Source organism: Gymnogyps californianus, chromosome 5, assembly GCF_018139145.2.
Source record: "Gymnogyps californianus isolate 813 chromosome 5, ASM1813914v2, whole genome shotgun sequence".
Lineage (NCBI taxonomy): Eukaryota > Metazoa > Chordata > Aves > Accipitriformes > Cathartidae > Gymnogyps > Gymnogyps californianus.
Genome location: NC_059475.1, coordinates 64,353,064 through 64,376,783, shown reverse-complemented (window position 1 = coordinate 64,376,783; position 23,720 = coordinate 64,353,064). Strand labels below are relative to the sequence as shown.

Sequence of the window (23,720 nt, the reverse complement as noted above, 5' to 3'; positions counted from 1 at the left end):
GGAACAATTTAGCCCAAACATGGGATTTGGAGATTCCTAGTTGGCTTGTGGGGCTGGTCATGAACACCCAAGCTCTCAGGGGTGGGTGACAGAGTCGTGGTGGCACTCTGTTATCTCCATGAAACTCCTTTCCTCACCAGCACCATCCCCTTGAGGGCAATGCTAACTCCTGTCCTTTCCTCCTCCTCCTCCTCCTGCACAGGGAAATTGCTGATACCTGTTCATCAGGCCTATGTTGTGCTTTTCTGTAATTTGTCTGACCTGTGTTTTCGTGGAAGCGATTGCTTTGGGGCTGCAAAGCAGCCCCAAGGCACTTGAATATCCCAAAAACGCCATTGATAATTGCATTTGGTGGTTAACTTCTTCACATAAAGGCAACCGGTTTCTCAGTTCAGGATGGGGTGAGAAACAGCCATGTCCACTCCATCAAATGCTGATTTATACAGGATTTATTATTTTGTAAGTTCAGTGCTGCGGTACTCAGAAGTAGAAACTGTCTCTTGCATACACTGGAGATGAGGGCAAAAAAAAAAAAAAAAGAAAAGAAAGGAGAGAAAGGCACATTTTGGGAGGTAGAGGGGGAGAAATTTATTCTAATCCCTCTGAAATTATTTTCTTGCTGAAAATTGTTAGATCTGGATGGACTAAGCCAACTGAGTTACCAAGACAACCTATCCTATCGTGAAGATGACCATGTATCTGTTGATTCAACAAGAACAACTGAGAGTAGGGGCGCTGGGCAGCGTAAAGGGCCTAGGATGGAGTCCAGCATTACCGATGGTGTTAGCCGGCAAGCCATGGAAGAACGTTTGGAAATGGAGACAGCATTTACCAACCAGGGATTTGAAGTAAATGATGCTACTGACAGCTCATCGGCTTGGAGCCCTGAGGTATGGTGAATTGTCATTTATTACACACGGTGTAAGCTTTTGAAGGATATTGGGGACCAAAAAATGTTAGAGGAGAAATGAACTGAAAAACTGATCAGCACAGCACAAGATAATGGTACTGCTGTGTGTATGTGTGCATGAACATACACCCCTCTATGTGTTTCCCCTTTTTCTGGTATTTTACCTCTTGCTACTAACACTCATTCAGAAAAGCTGTTTTATTGCTTGATTTCTGACTGCAATCTCTGAACTGAAATTGGAGCCATTAGCTGCCTGACAGCATTTACTGTCATTTAGCAAAGAGCACTCTGTGGTGGCCCAGGACTTTGTTACTGGCTGTATGTGCAGGGTGTGTGTCTAGGGACATGGTGTGTGGTCACTGGGTCTTAGATCTGTGCCTCTTTTTCCAGGTGGTTTCTATGGCTTAGACAGTGGGAAGCATCTGGAAAGCTAGAGGCAGCCGGTGGGGGTGGCCCATGACTTGGCCAAATGACCATCACTCTGGTCCCCACTGATACCAGGCATCCTTCCAGGGAAGGAGAGAGCCTGAGGTTGGAGCTCCTCTGCTTTCCCTTAGTTCTGCACCTTTAATTTGAAGCCTCAAGAAAACATTACAGATTTTAAGGCATTGCAAGCACCTGATGACTTAGCGTCCCCCTTTTCTCTCATAATCTTTCTGCGTGATGTGTTGTTTTTCATTATTATTTTACCACAAGATTAAATTTCTGAAAAAATACCAGCCTGCATCAGACATATTAAAAGAACAGCACAAAGGTCACATCTGCCTGAGTTAAAAGAGGCTGTTCTTCAGCTGTGGAAATCAATACCTCCATCACACTCTGAGCAACAAGGCTTTGAGGGAAAGGTTCTTTTCCTCAGAGCACGCTGCCTGCAGCCAGCTAAAGAGATGCAAAGCAGCTCCTTGGTGCATATGCTCCAGCCCTAAGAGATGTTTTGAACAGCGTTTTGGTTTGCTGCACAATCCAGTCCCACAAAATACTACGCACCACATGGGAACTCGATGCGGTGGCAGCCCTGCCCTCACTTTGCTGTGTGCCTCTGACATGCACTGTTTGTTTGCCCATCTGAGGCTCATTTCTCCTTTTCCACATCTGATGTACATTGCGGCACACGTGAACCATGGCAATGTTTCTAGTGTCCTCTTGTATTTCTTTGGAATACATCTCTCGTTTTGCTCCTGGTATCTACATTTTAAAAATGCAAAGAATGATTATAGCATCTGGGGGCAGATATGCCCAAGTCCCAGTTTATCTACTACAAGCAGCTTCTCATCCAAAAGTATTGTGTGGATTAATGAAAGACTTTTTATTGCAGGAACTAAATGTTCTGGCATGCCAGAAATGTCCAAGCACTATTATGCTCCACTCAAAGGACCTCTCTTTAGAGACAAAAATGATAATTTTATGCCCCTGCAGTGGAACCACAAGTACGATTTCAAGCCTTGTCCATAATTAGCTGCTCTTTCAGGTTTCTCTGGCAGAAATGGACTTATTTTACCTAGTGAAGTGGATATTGGCTGTCCTGAATGACTGGGTTAGACATACAGTATCAATTGGTATACTTGGCTTGACCTCTCAACAACAGTGCTGGGAAGAGGGAAGGAAAGAAATTCAGATGAAGTATTTAAACCCCACAGTTTCCTTGGATTCCAGTTTAAGTGTCTGTATGACCAATACATTCACAAAGGACTCATGGCCCCAGCTGAGCTCCAAAAGCCAAGGGGAATTCTGTCAATGACTTCCACAGAAAGAAGACTGAGCATCCATAAGCTTTGTGTGCTGAAAACCTGTACAGGGATGAGTCCCAGACAGCACAGTGCTCTCTGAGAGGGCCAGCCCATGAGGTCTCTAAAGCTTGGTTGCCCACGGAAAGGTCACTGCCACGGAGTTTGGCATTTCTCTTTCCCTCTCTGCCTCCAGTTCATGCAGTCTTCTCTGCAGTGGATGTGGCCGCAGCTATCGTAGCACAATTTGAGATTTCCTGAAATCCAGATCCTTTCTAGCTGTTCTGTCAAAAACCAGATAGCTGACCTTCAGTCTGCCCTACACGCTGCCAGAAGATGAGATACTCAGCCCTGTTGGGGCAGGAAAGTGCCTCTTGGATCTTCCTGCATGTGGGTTTATGATGATGCACGGGAGTCTGCATTCTCTAGCTTAGGCGTGTAGATGAAAGCAAAGTTATACCACAAGCACAATTATCTCCACACTTTAGTAGCAGTTCTCAAATATGCCTTGATTCCATCTCCTCAATAGCAAATGCACAGATGAAAGTGGGGGGGGATGAACATGTGGAGGGAAACATGAATCAAGCGCAATCCCACTGCATTTCCTTCTTACATATTATTTCATCAACCAGACAGAAATAACTGGACAGCTACACAGCAACACTTAACATTTGCATAACATAACGTTCTCTCCAGGCAACCTGGCCTGCCTTGCATTTTTGTCTTTGCAGCCTGTCGTTCATACAGAAAGGCATTTTTATGGGTATCCAAGTCATTTAGTGTGCTGTCCAAGCGGTGATTTTTCTCTCTTTGAAATTACTTCTGCAAGACGTTATGAGAGCAGGTCTCCATCACTAATGTGCACACGTGGACTTTTGTATTCACATGCATGAATCTTAAACACCTATGAAAATATGAAAAGCTGGAGCTTTGCACATCATGGCAGATGAATCTGAGCACTTGAAAAGTGGATTGACAGGAAGTAGATACAAATTTTGAGGTTTGTCCAAGTTCTTGTTTGAGACATATACCACCATAGACACTTCTGAAGGGAATTACATCAGAAGTCCTATGGCCCATCATCTGTACTCTAAATAATAAGATTCCTATGTTGAAAAGGAGTGTTACTTGAAATGCGAAAGAAGATAAATGTTTGAGGAGGAGGGTGACTCAGACTGCTAGTGACAGGCCTTAATTCACCTTCTGGCTATTAACTGAAAATCTTTCCCTAGTACAGTGTATACTCATGTTTAAATACAAATCATTGATCACTATAGCAACCCCTTTATCACATGAAGCACATTCTAGCTGTAAGATAAAAAAGCACTTTTGAACAGAAACGCACACGCCCACTCATCAAAAGGTAAGGTGAGCATCCATGTTTTTTGTCTTGTTTTATCAAGATGATTTTTGTTTTAAAAGTAGGTAAAAGATTGTATGTAATTGGTCTGCACATTTTGATTGTTTATTTTGAATTTTTATTCTGAATGTATTAGTATCCAAACTGAACAGAAGGAACAGATGCTACTCTTGGGAGATTTAAAAAGGGAATAAAGAATCAATATGTATTTAATCAGACTGTTTTTCTCGATTATCATTGCTTTAGCTGTAGGAAAAATATTGAATTGTAGGGTAGGATCTAGAAATGGAATTTCCATTCTGCAAGAAATTCTGACATGGTGATTTCCCTTCCCATCAAATTATACACAGTGCTTAATTTTTTTAATTTCCAGCAGAACAAAATATCCAAAAAGTTAGCAGGTTTGACTGAATTTATTGATTTGGTAATGTAAAAAAATCCATTTTGAAAAAATTCCAGTGTATGTTCAAAGTAATAGGTTAAGTTGGGTTTTTTAACCAAATGAAACCAAAAAGTTTTATTAATGCCTCAAAATTGACATGAATGAAATTAAAAAAACCTCTTTGTTTAGTTTTTCTCTGTGTAGAGTTTTTTGCCAAATTAACAGTCTCCTGCAAAACATCTAAATGTTGATGAAACTTTTTGTTGGAAATGTTTCAACAAGTGCTATTGCTTACTAGATTTTATGTGGAATATTACACAAAGTCAGGCAATTGACTATCACTGGCCTTTCAAGAAACAGCGGGATCCTTATTTTGCAGAGCAACTGCCTACACTTGCAAGCACAAGTGAGGAGAACAATTTTTTTTAAATAGAGTTGGGATCACAGAGGCAGTTGAACTCCAATGGAGGTTTTACTTCTTCCTTCTCTTTGCAGGAACATAACAAAGTGAACAGTGTACCAGCTCATCATGGTGCTCATGAGCCCATCTGTAAATGTGGTGATCTAGATGTCATCTTCAGCTATAAAGCCTCAAGTCAAAAGCTAGTAGTTACTATCTTGGAGGCCAGGGATATCCCAGACAAAGACCGCAGTGGTGTGAACACCTGGCAAGTGCACACAGTCCTGATGCCTAGCAAGAAACAGAGGGGTAAGACGAGTGTTCAGAGAGGACCCACCCCCATGTTCAAAGATAAGATTACCTTTGGTAAGCTGGAGCCAGAGGAGTTAAGCAGCCACGCCATTCGCTTCCGCCTCTATGCGGTGCACAAGATGATTGGAGAGAAGATGATGGGAGAGCAGTTGTTCTACCTGAGCAACATCAGCCAGGAAGGGGAAGCGAAGGTGACATTGGTCTTGGAGCCAAGGAGTAACTTGAGCGTAAGTTTGATGAAAGACATATTGAGTCTGTAAAATTGTTCATCTGATGAATGGGGACCAGCTGTACCTGATATCTTTCATTCAGGGCTGCTAGGATGCAACTGGTGGATCTGTCCTAGTGTCACTTGAAAAGTTATCAGTAAGGGGAAGCACAGGGCTTGTTGTGGTTTAACCCTGGCCAGCAACTAAGCACCACGCAGCCGCTTCCCCCTACCCCCTGCCAGTGGGATGGGGAGGAGGGAAAAAAAAGAGGTAAAACTCGTGGGTTGAGGTAAGAACAGTTTAATAACTAAAGTAAAATAAAATATAATACTAACTAATAATAGCAATATAATAACAGTAATTGTAATGAAAAGGAATATAACAAAAAAAAAGAAGTAAAACCCAAGAAAAGACAAGTGATGCGCAATGCAGTTGCTCACCACCCGCTGACCAATGCCCCAGCAGTGATTTGTGCCTCCTGGCCAACTCCCCCAGTTTATATACTGGGCATGACGTTCCATGGTATGGAATATCCCTTTGGCTAGTTCGGGTCAGCTGTCCTGGCCATGCTTCCTCCCAGCTTCTTGCACACCTGCTTGCTGGCAGAGCATGGGCAACTGAAAATCCTTAAGATAAGCGCTACTTAGCAACAACTAAAACATCAGAGTGTTATCAACATTATTCTCACACTAAATCCAAAACACAGCACTGTACCAGCTACTAAGAAGAAAATTAACTCTATCTCAGCCAAAATCAGGACACCTACACAAAGCTGTGCCTTATTAACAACAGCTCAGCTAGCAAGCTTACACAACATCATGTAGATGTACTAAATCTACACAAGTCATCAAATGCTGTGCTATGCAGAAATAGTAGGTTGGTCCCAGAACCACCAAGGCTAATTATGTCTTAATTTCAACAAGAACAGTTGTTCTTGTGCACTGTTATGTTGGTGGACCTGTACTACTGCCAGTGCAAGACCTGCCTCATTTGGCACTAGCTACTAGCTTGTAGATCTCTGCATTGTGCAGTTTCCATGTTAGCAGACATGCTTAGTAATGTTCCTTTTCATGACAGATGGAAGTGGAGAGGTGGGTCATGTGAGGAAGAACTGGCTGTGCTGCTTCATAGTCTTCCATGCACATCACAGTTGTATCCAGCTCTGGCTATGCCAATCAATTTGTGTAGATGAGCTCTGTCATGATTCATTGTCTACAAAAAGCTCAGTGAGAGGTTGTGCACACGAAATGAATAAAACATCATACCCGGGTGAAGAGGGGATAGAGAGAGCATCATGGTAGTAGGGAAAGAAAGTAAGAAAATACACAGTACATCACCAAAAAAACCCAAACTGCAAAATGCATTCCATCCAAAAGTCATTGTCAAGGAGATTTACTGTGTATTTGATGTAGCAGGATGTATGCTTATCTCAGAGGCTTTGATTTACACTAGTGATAACTCATTATGCAGGGTTCCTCATCTTTAAAGAGAAAGTTCAAAGATGTGTTTTTGTAAAAGCGATGCTCTGATTCTTCTGGTGTCCCATCATAATTCATTCTTAGTCATTGTCATTTCTTAAGAGAGATCTTACTAAACAAGGCTACAAGATATAAATTAAGGGAGGGTGGTGGTGAATGTCCTGATGAGACTTTCAGTGCTCTTTCCCTGCAGAGTGCAGACTCTCAGCTTAGTCTGTCAGCAATCTCTCACAGTGATAGCGCTTCTTCAACACAGTCCCTGTCGCATGGAGGGGTGCCAGAGCTGCTCGTGGGATTGTCGTACAATGCCACTACAGGGCGGCTGTCAGTGGAGATGATCAAAGGCAGTCATTTCCGAAACCTCGCAATTAATAGGCCACCTGGTAAGTACTTTCACTGCTATTAACTAACACCATTGAGTCAAAATTTGCTTTTTATTTTCTTCCTCAAGATATTCAATTATGTCATTTCTGAGCTGGGTTTCCTTGCAGAGTATCTGATTGAAAATTAAAAGCATTATTTCAAATACGTGTGCTAGTAAACTTTACAGTGTAATTGGAGGCAATCATATGAAGACGCAGCTGATGGGACAGTAATACCTGAATGTCTCTTTTATTGCATATACCTTTACAGCATCTGATTATGGCAAAAGTGCTATTATACCCAAAGCACAGAGTAATTCTCAGCAGATCCATAAAAAGAAAGAAGCGCTTTTCAAGTGATTATATGTCACCATGTGACCTACAGAGGCCCTGCCTAGTGCCATTAAGTGTTTCCCAGGGCTATACTTTGTTTAGTCCCCTTGCTGTGCTGCTGAGTACTAGGTGACGTGGTGCTTTGGGCCATTTGGGGATCCTGCTGCTGTGAATTCTCCTCTGCTGCACAAAAAAATTGTCTGCAGAAAGAAGATTTGAAAGTTGTTCTTCTGGGTCGCAACAGTTGAGTTCATTTCCTCCGATACCTAAAGGAAAAAATGGAAATTGCCTTACAGTAGGTTTAGCTAGTGCCTGAGCTGTGGTTAGTCCTTGAGATGGCTAGTGGATGGACAGTGCTAACGCCCACAATATAGATGGGGTCATGCAGCCATAGTGCATGGTGTTATCTGCTTTGCTGCTGGTGTGCCTCATTCAGGGATTGAATGGCAGCGCTGTATTCATCTCGTCTTGTCCTTTTGCCTCCTGTCTGAAACCAGCAGCTAATGGCAATGTGAAATAACGTTTTTTTGTTTGTTGGTGTGTTTGCTTTTTGTGATGTGGTTGCCTGCCTGTCGAAGGTAATAACCTTTGACAGTTCCTTGCATTCACTGGATTTGACATAGTATCTCCAGCTTGCAGAATGCTAAGATTGCTTTTGCAAGTTGCTGTGCTCTTTGGCCCAGAGCTAGCAAAATATTTATGTAATATTTCAGTATATGGATGTAAAAACTTAAGTTTCCACTAAACTAGACTTCAGTATATTACAGAAATAATCTGTGTCATCAGTCAGTCCCTCATAAATTAAGGGCAAGTCTATGCAACAGTAAAACACATGACCCCAGTCTGTGTAGCCCCAGCTAGTCGTACGTTAGCTGTGGCAACACAGGTCTCCCTGTGAGTTACTTAAAGACATGTTCTTGTTTGCATGTACATGTTTTATTAAAAGGTTTCAAGTTGGGACCTTTTTACTAATTTAAAGCAAAGGTAGACTAAGACAAGAGTCTTACCACATGCTCTAGCAAGCGAGCTCGCCTGTGTTTATATATGCTGCAGTGTAGATGCATCCTAAAGTTTTATTCTCAGAAATGAAATTAAAGTAGTCCCAATATAGGTCCAAGTTAATTTGCTGCAATTTTTTCTGGCATGTTTTCATGTATCTACCTGTGGTGTTGGAGTTTTGTCTCTTAGCTGCCTGAAGATGAGGATTATGCCACACTTCTGTTCTTAAATCAGGCCCTGCGCAAGTTGTCTTGTATCTGGCTGGGTCAGGCATCTGTAATGCCCCACTCTTCCGTACATGAAATGTCTTCACTGCAGAGAACTCAAATAATTGCCTTCTAGCTTACTACCTGCAATATCATGACCAAATTACTGACATTTTTTGTATTCTTCTAACGAATGTCTTTTTGGGTGCATGTTGTGTAGCTCCATGTGTTACAGTAAGCTGAGGAGGATATGAGAAAAAAAGGCATTCCTTTAGGGAGCTTTCATTTTAAATTCTGCCTGAATTTTCCATTTCTGTGTTTGTAGGGCTTCAGATAAACCTAGTTAAATCAGTTTGATAAGCTAGCCAAAGTCTTCTGCCACCTAAACTAATAGTCCTGACATTGTTTCTTAACAGTTCTTCCATCTTTGCTGTTAAGGCTATCTTGAGTTGTTTCTTCGCATCCTTTCTGTGTCCCGATCAACTTTAGCATTGTCAGACCAGTATCTCTCAGTGTTAGATCAGTTTTTAGGTGAAACATGGAAATTTATAAATGATTACAGGCAAATTCCGAACCTCTCACAATCTGCTTCTTTTATTCCAAGTCACATTGTTTCTTCTGCATTCAGCATTGTTCTTCTGCGCCTATAAAGTTCCCAGTAGTGTGGTGAGAAAAGGAAAACCCAGTGAAGCAGAAACTGAAAGGAGTTAAAAAGAAGGAAGAAAACCAGCGCTTGTCTCAGATGCTGGAGTAGCATTTCACTGATAACTCCTGCAGGCACTGCAGAGGAGTGCTGTGAGGTCTGATCGTTACTGTCTGAAACATGCTGGTGGCTGAATGAGATGCTCGATAAGTCCTTCACTAGGTGAAAACTAAAACTACTGTCTCCCTTTCTGGAGGGTGAGCAAATAGCCCTTGTGTTTTCTCAAATACGTCCTATCTGCGGTTCTGTTGTTTGAGGCTTAGAGGGAGTGATTTATTTCTTTAAAGTATCATGGGGATTTCAGACATAATAGCACTTCGGGACACTTAAATACCAAGCCCAAACTGCTATTCAGGGCAGCCATTTATGGTAAGACTGAGAGAAGTCAATGGGCAGAATCCATCTCCATTCGCAGCTCTGCATGCACAGAGCCTATACAGTATCCATATGTGGTCCTGTCACAGCCCAGTGGCTTTCGTATTGGCTGCTGCTGATAGCTGCAGCTATGGGGAATGACAGGAGAGTCTTGCACGACAGCAAATTCTCCAGCTGTGCTTTTTGCCCACCTTGACCCTCTTCTCTTCCACCTGGGGTCCTGGCCAGGTGAGCTCAGCATCTCCTGCAGCATGTGTGCTCCCTCCTTGGCATCCTTGCACAGAGATTGCAGTGTGTGCAGAAGAAGGAACTGGACTGGGGCACTGGTGATTTTAGGTGTTAAAGACTGCAGAGGCTTCAACAGATGGTTTTCTGGAGAAGGAAAGATTGTGCATGTCTCAGTTTTTCCTGGGCACATCTTCTTCACTTAAACCTTTAAATGGGATGCAGAGAGTTAAACTGAGTCAGGTAAATGTCAAAGTGATGGGTGCTTACATGGGTAATAACCGGGTTAGGAAACAGCTGGTCAGCTTACAGAGACTTAAATCTTGCAGGCAGTGTCTTCTCTTCAGGTCACATATGTGGGATTTAAAGATAGTTTGGTCAACGATAAGTGCCCAGGTATTGTTCTGGGGAACATGCTGAGTTATAGGCCTGAGTCTACAATCCCTGATCACGCAAATAGATCCGTTATCACTCACAGCACTTAAGAGCACTCAAGAGTATGGCTGCAGCATCGGACTGTAAATTATCACTGTGTGCCAAAAAGCCTCATGCAGAAAAACATCTACGGTTTTGTCAGATGTGGACACCCTAGCTATTTTAGTGCTAATGGTTTGTGTGCTGTGCACCTCATTCTCTTTGGTTCTTGTAAAAATCATTAACCTGTGCTAGCATTTTGTAGGCATTCATATTTTGGTCTGTGGTATTGTATCTTCTTAGAACAAAACCCAGTGTGTTCATTTAAAGGATATTTACTATAAAAAAAGTAACAAGAGAAGCCTACACCACTGGCAGACACGTCTTTAAAAATTTATAACCAGTTACATATTATGTGCATGGTAGTAGTATCTTGGGATTGTAGTGATGGACCAGGAATCATTTGTGCTAGTCAGTGTATAAACATGCAACAGAGAGATGGTCTCTGCCCACATGATGTTTAACCTTCATCAGCTGCTCTGCTGGGTGCAGCTCTCTCCCCTCTAATCCAGCCTTCGTTCTTTCCCCTTTTGCATTTCTTTTGGGGTTTGTGTCTGTGTGTAACGCAATTTGAGAAGGACTACTGTAAAGATATTCCCTCGCCTAAGAAAAGTCCTCCAAGCTTTTCAGCAGCTGCGGAATTAATCACACGTAATAATTATATCCATACGTGATCATTGTTATACCAGCAGCATATTAACCCCATTGAACAAATACAATAGCATTAACGCTGGAAAAGACAGGAGGGAGAGAACAAGCTATCAGGATTTCTGTTGGAAACAGGAGAAATTCTTGGAGTAAAGACTTGTCTGAAAACAAACATCTACCTGAGCCACGGATAACAATGCCAAGAAGTACAGAAGATGCTCCCATAGAAAAATTAGGATCCTTACACAGTATTTGTTGCTCTAGTATCGGAGTGCTTGAAAGCCATTAGTAGATTTTATTTTATCAACTTGTTTGTGAAGGAAGGAAGGTTATTATCCCTGTTTCATTCCTGGAGAACTAAGGCACAGGTTAATTTCTTTAATTACTCCCAATCAGACCAGGAAGCTGAATTAAAAAATTAACTTTTAACCTGCATATCTTGCTCTGGACAGGGAACTTGCATGAGCTCCTAAAGCTTTGTAATTCATGCTTCCATCTCATCAGTAATAGAAGGGGGATCTGTACCAGAGCGAGCTGGGGTGGATTCAGTCCTCCAGAGAGCTTGGTTAACAGAGCAGTAGAGGTACTGGGCAGCTACTTGCTGCCGAGTACTTGCCAGTTGGTCACAGTACGCTTGTACAAGACCACCTCTCCTTCTGCATCTTTTTGTTGCCATGGTTGAATATAGCTTGAATAAACTTACAATAAGATCAGCTGAGAAAGTTTTGTTCAGGGTGGTAAAGATGAGGCCAGCTGCGAGGAGCCCCAGAAGGATGTCTAGTAATGAGCAGCTGGGCAGTGAGGTGGAAGATGAAGTGTGGATGAATGTAAGGTATCGCATAGGGGCAAGGGTGGAATTCAGACTTCATGTGGATGGGCTCAGAGCCACCTGGGAGTGAAATATTAGGCTTATAGTAAATAACTCCAGGAAAATGTCCACTCAAGGATCAGCAGCAGTAGTGAAAAAAACAAATTAAAGGTTAGAAATGTACAGAGGAAAAAATGAAGAATTGATATTTGACTGTAAATATACAGGCACCAGTGTAATGAATACCGTGTAGAGTTTGGCCCCCTCCATTCACATAGAATATGGCAGAACTGGAAAGATGTGGTGAGGAGCGTTGGAGACGATCAGGGGTATGGGAACAGCTTCCAGTGAGCTGCAGCTGAATAGACTGCACCTCCTATGATGCTACGACAAAGGGAGATGGGGGAAGATTTCATGGAGGTTTATGAAATCATAAGTGTCGTTGAGAAAGTGAATTGGCAACAGTTATTCGTTGTCTCTCCTGATACAAAACCAAAGGATCGTAAAATGAAGTAAGGAGGTAGTGAGTCTTGAAAAGGAGACAGCTCTTAACTTACGCTATTGAGTTCCTCACTGCAGAACGTCATGGATGCTACAAGTCTACTTGGGTTTGGTACAGCACAGGACAAGTTCATGAAGAAAGATCCACTGAGGACCATTAAGTACAAAGACACTGACTCTGACTAAGGAAGTTCTTGAGTGACAAATCGCTGGAGACTGGGAGAGTATTTGGAAGAAAATCAGCATATGCTGTATTTGCCCTTTTTTTATAGACTTACTAAGGCACGTGGTGTTGGGTACCGTTGGGTGAATAGACTGGCTTGGTACAGCTCTTCCCACCACATGTGAGACCTGGCACTGATTAGGCTCACAAAAGCGAGTCACAGAATAATGGACTTTTAAGGAGTGATTGTGATATTTTTGTGGGGGATGTTCCATGATAATTAGACATCCTGTGATAGCGTGCAGTTATCCAGTAATGTTTTCAATAGTTTTGTATTTCTAAAAGGTCTATGAAAAGTATAATCCATATTACACTTGCTGGGTATAAAATGAAGATATTTCTGAATAAAAGGAGTGCATTTGAAGTGGAATGTATGGTGATGCCTCTCCCACTCCCATAGCTGTGAACAAGAAAAAAAATCTCTTCTGTCCTGTGGCCCCCTCCCCCAATAAGCAGAAGACAAAGCCATTGCTTCCAGGGTAGATCTCTCCTAATCCCAAATTTCAGCTGGAGCTGAATGTTTAGTGCAAATCTGCAGTGACTCTACAGAGCAGTGTTTGCAGGAGATCTGATGACAGGCTGTATAATAAAGCCATGGCCATGGGCACCACTGCTGGAGGTGAGAAAGGCCAGGCTTAAGCATCCTTACATCATGCTGCTACTATTGCCATTGCTGAGAAGCTGTGCATTCATGCTTTCTGATACACTCTTGGTTAAAGTTCCCATCCCCTCTCTGAGGCAGCAGCAATGCATAAAGCCCAATGTATGTTGTGGCAAGTGTTGAAATGCCCTTATTAGAGGAGAGTCGCTTTGTGCATCTGGAGAGGTGTCTGTGTTATGCTTTAGCTGTGTAAGCCCAGACTAAAGCTGTACCTCCTCAGGACTGGACAGTGCAGGGAGGTGGTAAGCTGGCTCTGCAGCCCGACACGTGTCCCAGGTGAGGGCTGGCACTGTAAAATGGAGTGGACATGGGAGTGTTGTGGCAGCAGAAGAGGATCACCTCAACTGAGCTTGGATGCTCTCTGGAAGCAGCTTTCCTTCCCAAGAGACCTGGCCATTGCTTCCAGGGAGCCCTCGTCTCCTGCCCCTCTGCAGCCCGTCTCCTTGCATGAAACAAGTCACTGATGCTGGCAATTCCCTCCCTTCAGGCCAAACAGCGCTTCCAGGGAGCGGTGCACTACTTTCTGCTGCATTTTAAATTAAAGGCGCTGCAGGTCTGTTCTCTGATGACTCTCATGTTGTGAAGGTTGCCAGATCCCAGCCTCTCCCTTGCATGAGAGCTGCCAGCCGCGGGAGAGGGGACCTAAGCAGCAGAGACTTGGTGGAATAGGGGAAGAAAAGTTGGCTCCTCAGCAACGTAGTAGGCAGCTCTCAGCTCTTGTATGACTTCTTATAAAGTAGGCCACAAGCTGCCTCTGGCCTAATCCAGACTTTCACGATGTGGGGTTGGGAACAAAAGCTTGGGTCTAATTCTCCTCCCTGCTCTTTTCCTGATCCAGCTGCAGTGAGCCAGGTTCAGAGTATTTCTACCCCACTGCTGGTTTAATGGAGAGGTAAAGCCATGACTAATGGAGCAACGGTCTTCTGGGTCTCAAACTGAGACCTTGCATTGAGCTGCACTGTACAGAGTAGCACAGAGTCAAGCTCTGGAGCTGCTTTGCCATGCAATGCTGCCATTTATTATGTAGGCTAGGAGCGTGGGCATGCCAGCTGGGTGAAATTAAGCTCTAGGCCCAAGGCTTTATTTTACTGCGGCTGTTATTAGTCTGGATTGCAGCATGCTGACATGGTTATACTGCTTTTGGAAATGAGCTAGCTTGCCTGGAGCGCGGGTGGGAAAGTCCGTACAGCACTGTGTTGTACCCTGCAGTCCACAGACCCGAGGGGTCAGGAGTCTTTTGTTGTTTATTTCCTTTCTAAATATAAATTCAAGCAGAGGGTTAGACGCTTTTGTATTTGCAGTGGTTTTGTTCACGGGTCAGCTTTATTAATAATGGTGGAGCTTAGGGTAAATGAAAGCAGAATGCACACTATAACCCCTGCTCCAAAAACGGGAACGTATAAATTATAGTTGATTATTCCCCTGAGTTGTCATTATCAGTTAGTTCCCTTAGAAGGATGATGACAGAAATGGGTCATTAGAAGAATCACGGATAAACTGATTGCCTTTGCAGATGAGCTCTCAAGAAATGTTTTATGGTTGGGGCAGTGTTGATGGAGACAGAGCAGTCTGCACAAGGAGAGCTTTGGCCAAACCTCTGGAGGAAGATTATGCAGCACCAGCCCAAAATGTGTCTGGCTTCTTGCAGCATTCCTTGATTTAGTGCTTTTCACTCTGGTATTAAATGCAGAGGCGTTGATATTTTATGTATACATGAACATTGTTCAATCCACTCATAGCAGAGATGAAAGATGAGTTGAGAGTAAAAATGATCTGTAGGAAGAACTTCTGTTCCAAAGCCTGTATGGAAAGGAGAGCCTAGTGGATGCAGTGCTAAAATTGGTCTCGGCAAAATTAGACTTTATTCTTGCTTCTTCACAGACTTTTGTGTAACCATGGGCAAGCTGCAGTCTCAGACACTCCCAGATATTAAGAGGTCTCACTCTTCTTCATGTCAGTGAGATAGGTGCCTAAATAGGTGAACACTTAGGCATTTTAAAGAATGTAAGCCTTAATCTCTCTTCTCCTTTTGTGCTTGACAGAGATGGCATGAAAGTAAATACACTGAAGAGCGTAGAGTGCTGAGATACCACAGTAATGAGGCCATTACTGAATCTGAGCATGTAATTAGATGGAAAATGTTTGCCTTCATAATGAATAGATGTTCTCACACCTACATTCCTCAGTAAATTTTCAAGTTCATCCTTGCTGTAGTTCCACTAATTTTACCGTGTATCCGGGGATGGATTTTCTTTGGCAAAGCCAACCGGAGGGGAGAGCTTTCCATCTCAGAGGACTAGACTGGACCACAAGGAGAACTGGGAAGTGTTCCTGATGAGACACTTAAAAAGATGCTGCAAGGAGCACAATGCAGTAAGGGCAATCTTAAAATGTAGTTAGTGAAGCAGAATAACAGCTCAGCCTTATACGTACCAGCTCTGCAAAGCAAATTTCAGATGCTAAATATATTATCCACACCTACTCTTTTATTTCTGTTCAGGCAAGCTTGATTCTTTTGGCTGGTAAAATACACCCAGTGGAATAAATTTGAGAAGGATTAGCAGCCTGATTTAGTTGTCACTTGCACTGGTTTTGTGCCTGTGTTTACATGGGGATGAATAGGGCTCCTGGTATTAGCTCTATCCTGAGCGTAGTCTCCTTCCAGCCTGAACGTTCTTGCCTGATCCAGATGATACGTGCAGAATCCCCACTGACCTCGGCACTGTATAGACAGGGCCTTTGTGCAGAATTATGTAGCAGATCTGATGCATATTAAAGAAGCAGCCTAATTTTGTGAATTTGATCTCTGTTGGGTTTAAGTCATTGGTCGTGCGATGCTTGGTTTTCTTTAAAGCCAGCTATATTACTCTTCACTTGCAAAAGTTGAGGCCTCAGTCAGGGATGTGACATCCTACAGCTTATGACTGCAAGAAACTCATCCATTCATTGGCTGGAAAATTAACTGGGACATCCTGAAACAGCATCCTATGAGGTGTTTTGGCTGTGGCACTTGCTTTAGTGTTAAAACCTAAATCATCTGTAATAGTAACATTGTCTACTAGATCGCTGCTGAATTATGCCGTATGCTTTTTTGGTGGTATTGATTATAAATTGCTCGACTCCTTTGGGGACTGCTCAAATGAATGTGCCTGCACACTGATGGTGTGATGAATCCCACCGGAGCTGCCAATACTGGCGGCAGTCAGAAGGAAGGATGATAGGAAGGTTTACTGACAGGAGAATCTAGACCTCAGTCCTCTCTCCGTCTTTTCAGAAAAAGAGATACAGGCATGTGTGGGTGACCTTTCCCTCAAGCAGCATGGGAAGAGAAGCTAAAAAAGTAATTCATCTGCTGTTAGTTATGTTGCTATTGCCATGCTCAAGTGGGATAGCAGTGAGGGTGTTTGTAGCAGTCCTTGGCTGCATACTACTACTCTGCTCTGCCCATCCCCTGCCCCAGCACAGCCAGGGAAACCCTCCCAGGACCTGCCAAGGGGTCCAGGGGCAGGACCTTGCCAGTGCTGCTCCATGCCCCAGCTCTGCCCTTGCTGACTGTTCCCAGCCCCTACTGTGATCCCAATCAAATGCCCTCACCCTCACCTCATCAGCAAAGCAGTTCTCAGAGGGCAGTGGGGAAAGCGATATGACACCAAGGACATTTCTAGAGAAAAATGGAGGTATTGGGCCAGGAGCAAATAGAGAGGGTCTCATCTCCATGAATTCCTAGGTCTCAGCACTCACCTCTCTTGCGTGTCAGCAGAAATGAGCCCCTTCAGCTTGCTGCCTGTAAATGGAATTGGTTTGGAAAATGCACTGAAATTATGTAGAAAATGTAAGCTTTCAATTTGAAAGAAAGAAAAATTTTAAAATTCAAACAGGGAATTGTACTAATTAGCTGCTTGTTTGTATTTAAAAATCAGCCTGGTGGAAATCTTTCACTATTTTGAAATCCCCTCCGCACAAAAAAAAGGGGTGAATAAATGAAAAAAATCCATAAAACCCCTACTCCCCACTAATCTTTATTTCTAGGGAGTTCCCCACAGCCTCAGACCAGCAGCCAGGACTTCCACATGAGGAATGCTTTGGTGCACGTTACGGTTTGTCAGTGCAAAGCAAAGTGACATCTCTAGGAGTACTGCAAGAGATTGTGTCCAGTAGTTATCTTGCGTGGTTTCACACTGAGTCGAGCTAGAAGACAGAGTCCTCTCTTGGGCTTTGTGTTTCTGGTGGGTCTGAAGTTGTTACAGATTTCAGTCCCTCAGCACCATCAACATTGAATATTACTGTGGGAATTAGTTCACCTCTTGATAAAGCAGTTCTTTCCTTCCCAGTTACAATCGGGAAACTATTTCATGTCAGAGCTCTGCTTTTCTGTCTAACGAGTAGGTCTTTGTTGGCAAGACCTACTTCATCTCCAGTGTTACGCTGGGAGCCAAGCTGGCACCCCCAGCTAATGATTGGACTTGAACTTTCCCCGCAGTAACTTGATAGGTGTACAGCTGTGCAGGCTCACAATTTGCTCCTCGATTGTCAGCCTCCTGACAGCTTTTTCAGTGGAACAGTTTGAGAAGAGCGGAAAGCCCTGCTTTGGAGACACAGAAGTGTTTTCACACCTGAAGTGTAATTTCACACCTTGTGTTGCTCAGTAGATAAGTGCGTAAAATAGCACATCAAACGGGAACAGAAGAGGATAGACATGCTGTAGACAAGAGACGGAGGCTTGTTATATATTTCCTATCTTCAGCACACTCTGAAATAATACTCACTTGCAGAAAACCAGGCACAGATTATGAAGGGGTTAGGAGGGGACTTTTCTAGCCAAGTGATCTGTTACCGTCACGTGCAGAGCGAGGTGAAAACTTACACTGAGCTGGGTCTGTGGAGCGTTGGGACCACAGAGCTCTGCCTGAGACCACAGTATTAGCAACCGCATAACAGGGGTGAACTAATTAATACAGGAGGCAGCAAAAGTTTTAAGGGTGGATTTACAGGAACACTGACTTGGACCATCCCTTCCCTGTATCTACTAAGCATTTTTACTCCTTGTATTGACTTAAGCAGTGAATAAAATTGACCTTGAGTCCACCAAAAAAGTAAGATGAGAATTTGGAAAAAGCCTTGAAACTATCATGCGAGATCAAATCATTTCACTGTGTATGCAGGTTTCCTTTCCCTCTTTTTCAGGACCCTTTTTGTTTGCTATCTCAAATAATAGGTCATAGAGGCATTCTTCCAAAGAAGAGTGGTGGAGAGGCAAGTGCAGCCAAGGGAAGCCCTGGTAAGACAGCCCCAACGAATCTTGATTGTGAGGAAAAGAAGGGAAGGTGGAGACACACCATTTGATGTGGAGAATCCATAGAGATGCTTATAGTTTTGGTTAGTCTTAGACAGGTTTGCTAGGCTTGGGAACCAGATTTCCGGCTCTTTCCAAGAGAGTAGGGCTGAAACACGCATCAGTTTCCTTCCTTTTGCTCCCCAGCTGAATATGAGGAAATCCAAGAGATGCTTTCACCTGCTGCTTCTCATCCCATGGATTTTACTAAGGAGAGCGGTCCAGCCCTCATCTGTTATTCACTACAAACAAAGCTACTTGGAGGTTTTTTGACCACTTGGGGCTTTCATTTAGTCTGTCACCTATGCCAAACATATTATTTCCTCTTTTTTGTCCTAGACACCTACGGAAAGCTCTGCCTGCGCAACTCTGTGGGTCAGGAGATGTCTCGCTGCAAGACCTCCATCCGTCGAGGACAGCCCAACCCCATCTACAAGGAAACTTTCATCTTCCAGGTTGCCCTCTTCCAGCTCTCTGATGTCACGCTAATGATCTCCATATACAACAGACGCAGCATGAAGCGCAAAGAGATGATCGGCTGGATTTCCATGGGTCAGAACAGCAGCGGAGAGGAAGAGCAAAGTCATTGGCAGGAAATGAAGGAGTCGAAGGGGATGCAGATCTGCAGGTGGCACACGCTGCTGGAGTCCTAGTGGTTACGAGGGCAGCCTGCAGGTCCTGGGACTCTGGGCTGTCTTCTCTTGTTCTCAGTCAGCAGAAAACAGCTGTCTCATGGCAAGCACCATGCTCTGACAGGTCACGTACACTTTAATCTGACTTGTCAGTGTCAGCAGTCATGGGTATTAAAGGTGGCAAGGCCTGGGAAGCAAGTTTAGTTCCTATCTTTCCAGGTTGTCCTGCATTTTCTACATCCAAATAATTAACCCTAGGGAGAAGCAATGGGAATACCTACAAAATCCTTTCCTTGGTCATTGTCTTGCTCATTTTGTCATCAGGCTCAATCATCACAGACTGATTTTGATGCTGTTTTCTTCTAGGGTAAATTCTCTCTTCCCTCCCTCCCCCTATTTATATTAATGAAGTTTGCAAATATTCTTGACACATAGCTCACAGAAAGGCTAACCTGCATGCAGATCACATTCTCTCCCTTTTATTATCGTGTTTCTAAGGCCTAGAAATAAGCATTTGATACCACTGTAGACTGGATGATATATTTTTCAGGCAGCATGGGAAAGCACTCTTGAATTCTCTGTCAACTTTTAAGTGCCTAGACATTACTACTGTTCTCCTGTACTAACAATTGATATTAGGACTAAACACTACCAGTATTTTTAGTTAAGCATCCTGTGCACTTGTTAGTCTGCATTGCCATAGGTGTGCACGAGAGATAACTAGCATCAGTTTTATATTGCAATTGTACAATGCATGTTTAGATGCTTACTCGAAGTTTATGGCTTCTGTCATCATGAATACCAAAAAAGACCAGAACAAGCTGCACATCCACCTTTGTGCCTGAATCGCTCTTTTCTGCACCACTGTTTTGCATATGTGTTACTTTGTTTTGTAAAAGTGAGGTTCATTCAGAAAAGCATTTCTGTGAGCATTACACAGGAAGGCTTTAGATCCGTGATTTCTCTGTGATTCAGTGAAGCACAACTCAGTTTGCTGAGGGCTCTTCTTCAAATGTGCTGTGCTGTAATATCTTCTTGGGATCTGAAGGGGGACCGTTTTTGGTACGCTGAGCAGTAGAGGATGCCAGACCATGTCACCTCATCTTGGGGGCAAGCTCTCCTGCAGGCAAGGAGTAGGATCTGGGGGGGACCCCTAGACAGGCCGCTGGCTCTGCTGAACTAACACCAGAGAAAAGTATTGTTTCCTGCCTCTAACTGAAAACAATGCAAGGAGCAGGCTTGCTGGATGAGGTGATGACACTTCTATGTAGTTACTTTTCAGACTATGTTGTCATTTTCCTTTAATTGTTTTTCCTGTTTCTGCGAGTTGAAGTCATGGAGACGATGGATAGGGGACATGTCTTAGTCTGCTACTTGACTATTGAAAGTTTAGCAGTTGTTAGCTGTTGCGATGCTGTGTGCGACACAGCAGAGGATGTTAATCGTCTAGTGTAGTGATGGTACATAGGCAGTAGGGTGCTGAGATCTTCAAATACTATCAGCTGCCCAGTCTCCTGTTCCCCACGCTCTCTAAGAGAGGACTGGCATTTCCCCATTCCTACTGATGATAGCAAGACATGGGAAATATTTTGCTGAAAAGGTTTGTCTGTACTGAATCACTTCATGTTTTGTTTTTGTCATTTACTGAGACTTGGCACCAAATTCTGTCTCCTACTGCACCACAGCCGTCTCCTTCCCTTCAACGGTGCTGTGCAAATCTAACTAGTGCAAATTTTGGCACTGGCTGTTTGACCAAAATTGAGCCTCGGTGCTGGTTTGCATCACATCCAGGCTAGCCAGACCCTGCGGGGCAGTGGTGTGATACACACAGGTTATGACTTGGTGTCATACACACAGGTGTTTGTCTGTCCTCATGAGGCGGACAGAATAGTCTGCATGTAGAAGGACTTCTGGTATAGGTGATACAAATTATTCTACAGGCCATGGTTTTATATATTCTTATCACTTACCTGTCTGAGCATCATTTTTCTGGTGAGACTGGTGGGTATCCTATGCAGGAGGGTGGTCCTCCACTGCCTAGGTAAGCTGACATAATATCTGCTTTGCACTACTGGGGCTTTGTATCACAAAGCAGGATCTAACCCAAATACAGCTCAGCAAACAAATACATTTTTGACTGCACTGTTAATGCTGCTGTATTACCAATGCAAGAGAAAATGAGCATTTGAGTGGTAACCAGCAGAATAGAAACAGTTTTTTATCATGTACTTTTCTTCTGGGAAAAAAAGTAGAGGAAACAGCCCAATTCAAAAGGTGCATTTGCTGATTTCAGTTGTTTTCCAATCTCTGCATCTTTTTTCCTGAACTGCATAAAATGTATATACAAGTGTTTATAAGTAATTTTATTATCTGAGATGTGTATGTATAATAAACTTACTGAGATTCTCTTCATAACTTCTTGAACCTGCAAAGTGTTGCTTATGCTTAATGATTAGCTAAGGGAAAAGTGTAAGTTGATAGTATGTTTCAGCAGTGAACCGAAGATAACCCAGATTTATAACAGTGTGATTAAAAAAAAAATTCTTGGAAAAGATAATTTTAAAAAGCAATGAAGTAAACTGGTTTTGGACTTCCATGCCATTTTCTCATCAAGATCTTTTCTGAAGGTAAAGCATTAAAGGAATTGAATTTTAATATGTAATTTCAGTGTAGAGTATTGGGAGTCAGAGGAAAGCAAGTGAAAATAGCTTACTTAAGAGTAAGTTAATATCTGAGCACATGTTAAAGTTTTGCTCTCCAGTGGAAGCAGGTTGCTGCATCCTTGCTGCAACAACATTTTGACCTGATGTTTTACCAGAAACATTTGGAAGGAAGGGAAAAGGAATGAGGCAAGGGAAGCACTGGGTTTTTGGAGCTGCTTCTAAACCTGTTGGCACATCCATGCCTTGAGTGGTGCATTTGTGGGGTTCATTAAGTTCCTACTGAAGCAATGGAGGAATTTAGGAATCTTGGGATGAACACAGTGCTGGGGGTGCTCATGCTTGCTAGCTGTACTTTGGGATTTTTGTTGCTTTTGTGGTTTATTTTTCTTTTCAGTATTGACTGTCTGTGAAATGAAGGCTTTGCAGCAGCTCCCCCATATTCCAGAGCTCCTGTAATTCTTCCCATTGACAGATTGAATTAGTCATTGCTAATATTGATACAGGCTGGGCTTGTGCTCATGGTCTTTCTTATGTAAATACCACTGCCCTTTCAGTCACTGCTTTAACCCCTTGCTTCCTTTGGAAGTGGCTGACAAGACTGAATTTCCAGAAAGATTTCCATTCTTTGGGAACCTTGACTCGCATTTGGCTCGCACTTGGCGATGGTCGGTAGACTTGGGGCCCTGTGCCCCACTGACCTCCATCCATGTGGATGCCGATGCTGATGCCTGATCTCTGTTTCTCTGGGGCTCCAAGTGGGGAGAAGAGCAGTTGGAGGGCCATGGGGAGTTCAGCAAGCAGGAAAGGAACGGCTGACCTGGTTCTGGGAATGCTTGGGTGCTTGCAAGTCCAGAGTATGGAGGTTTCCTAATGCACTCATGTTTTCTAAGATAATTCATCCCCTTTTGACACCACTGTCTGGAATCCCCTTATAGCTTATTTGAATTTTCTTCTCTTGAAAAAAAATAAAACCTGAAAACCCACAAAACCATTGTGTGGGAAGGAACTAACTGCACTGGCATAAGCCCAGAATATTGTGGGCAAGTGCTCTGGATACATCTCTGTATCTCGAACAGTGTCGTTCAGCTAGTTGCAGTCTGTTGCTTCCTTGGTCTCTCTCCAGCCAGCACGCCCCTAGTCCTGCTAGGCTCTGTGCTGTTATTTTGTTTTTTGTTTTTAATGTGTATCGACAACAGAACAGAATGATGTCACCACGTTTATATTCCCTGTAATAATGCTGACTTTCAACTGATACCAACAGAAATGAGTACCTCTTTTAGCCCACTGAGCTACAGCTATAGCTTACTGAAGTGCCCGTTTGTAAAGGCTTTATCTGGATGGTCTGCTACATCATTTGATTTGTTTGCGTTTCCTTTTTACCAGTGTCTTTAATTACTTGGACCCTGCTGTGGCCTGCTCGCTCCTGTTGCTCTGGCTTGTCTGCGTTTCCCTTGCAGGGTAATGTGGGTTGTGCAGCTCCTGGGGCACACGGACAATACTTGGATATATTTTTGGCGGCTGCAGATCCCGAGAAGTTGTTTGGTGCTTTACGTAGTTGACTGATCTTCAGTCATGAATGTCTTTACGTGTTCTTGGATGCACAGAACCAAAGGCTGCCAGCTGCTGTTGATCATTTCTCCAGCATAAAGCCTAAGGTGGCAGCTTGGCAGAGGAGCAGGCGTTTCCTCTGGTGGCAGTTCATTTTCTCCTTCAGTTGAAGCTGGCGATGACCTTGGAGCTAGCGTGCCTGCAGAGCTTTCTTTCCGCTCCCATATTTATCATCGTCTTTAATCTGTATGA

The 23,720-nt window shown here is 43.3% G+C and overlaps 1 protein-coding gene across 1 annotated transcript in view; it reads left to right on the top strand.

The window, feature by feature from the left end:
• Positions 1 to 19,955, top strand: part of SYT16 (synaptotagmin 16) — a 41,308-nt gene extending 21,353 nt beyond the window's left edge. The window contains exons 2-5 of the mRNA XM_050897862.1: positions 634 to 890; positions 4,872 to 5,315; positions 6,969 to 7,158; positions 18,965 to 19,955. Of these exons, the coding sequence (XP_050753819.1) occupies positions 634 to 890; positions 4,872 to 5,315; positions 6,969 to 7,158; positions 18,965 to 19,278 (1,205 nt within the window). The 3' untranslated portion in view covers positions 19,279 to 19,955. The remainder of the gene's footprint in view (positions 1 to 633; positions 891 to 4,871; positions 5,316 to 6,968; positions 7,159 to 18,964) is intronic.
• Positions 19,956 to 23,720: the final 3,765 nt, after the last annotated feature.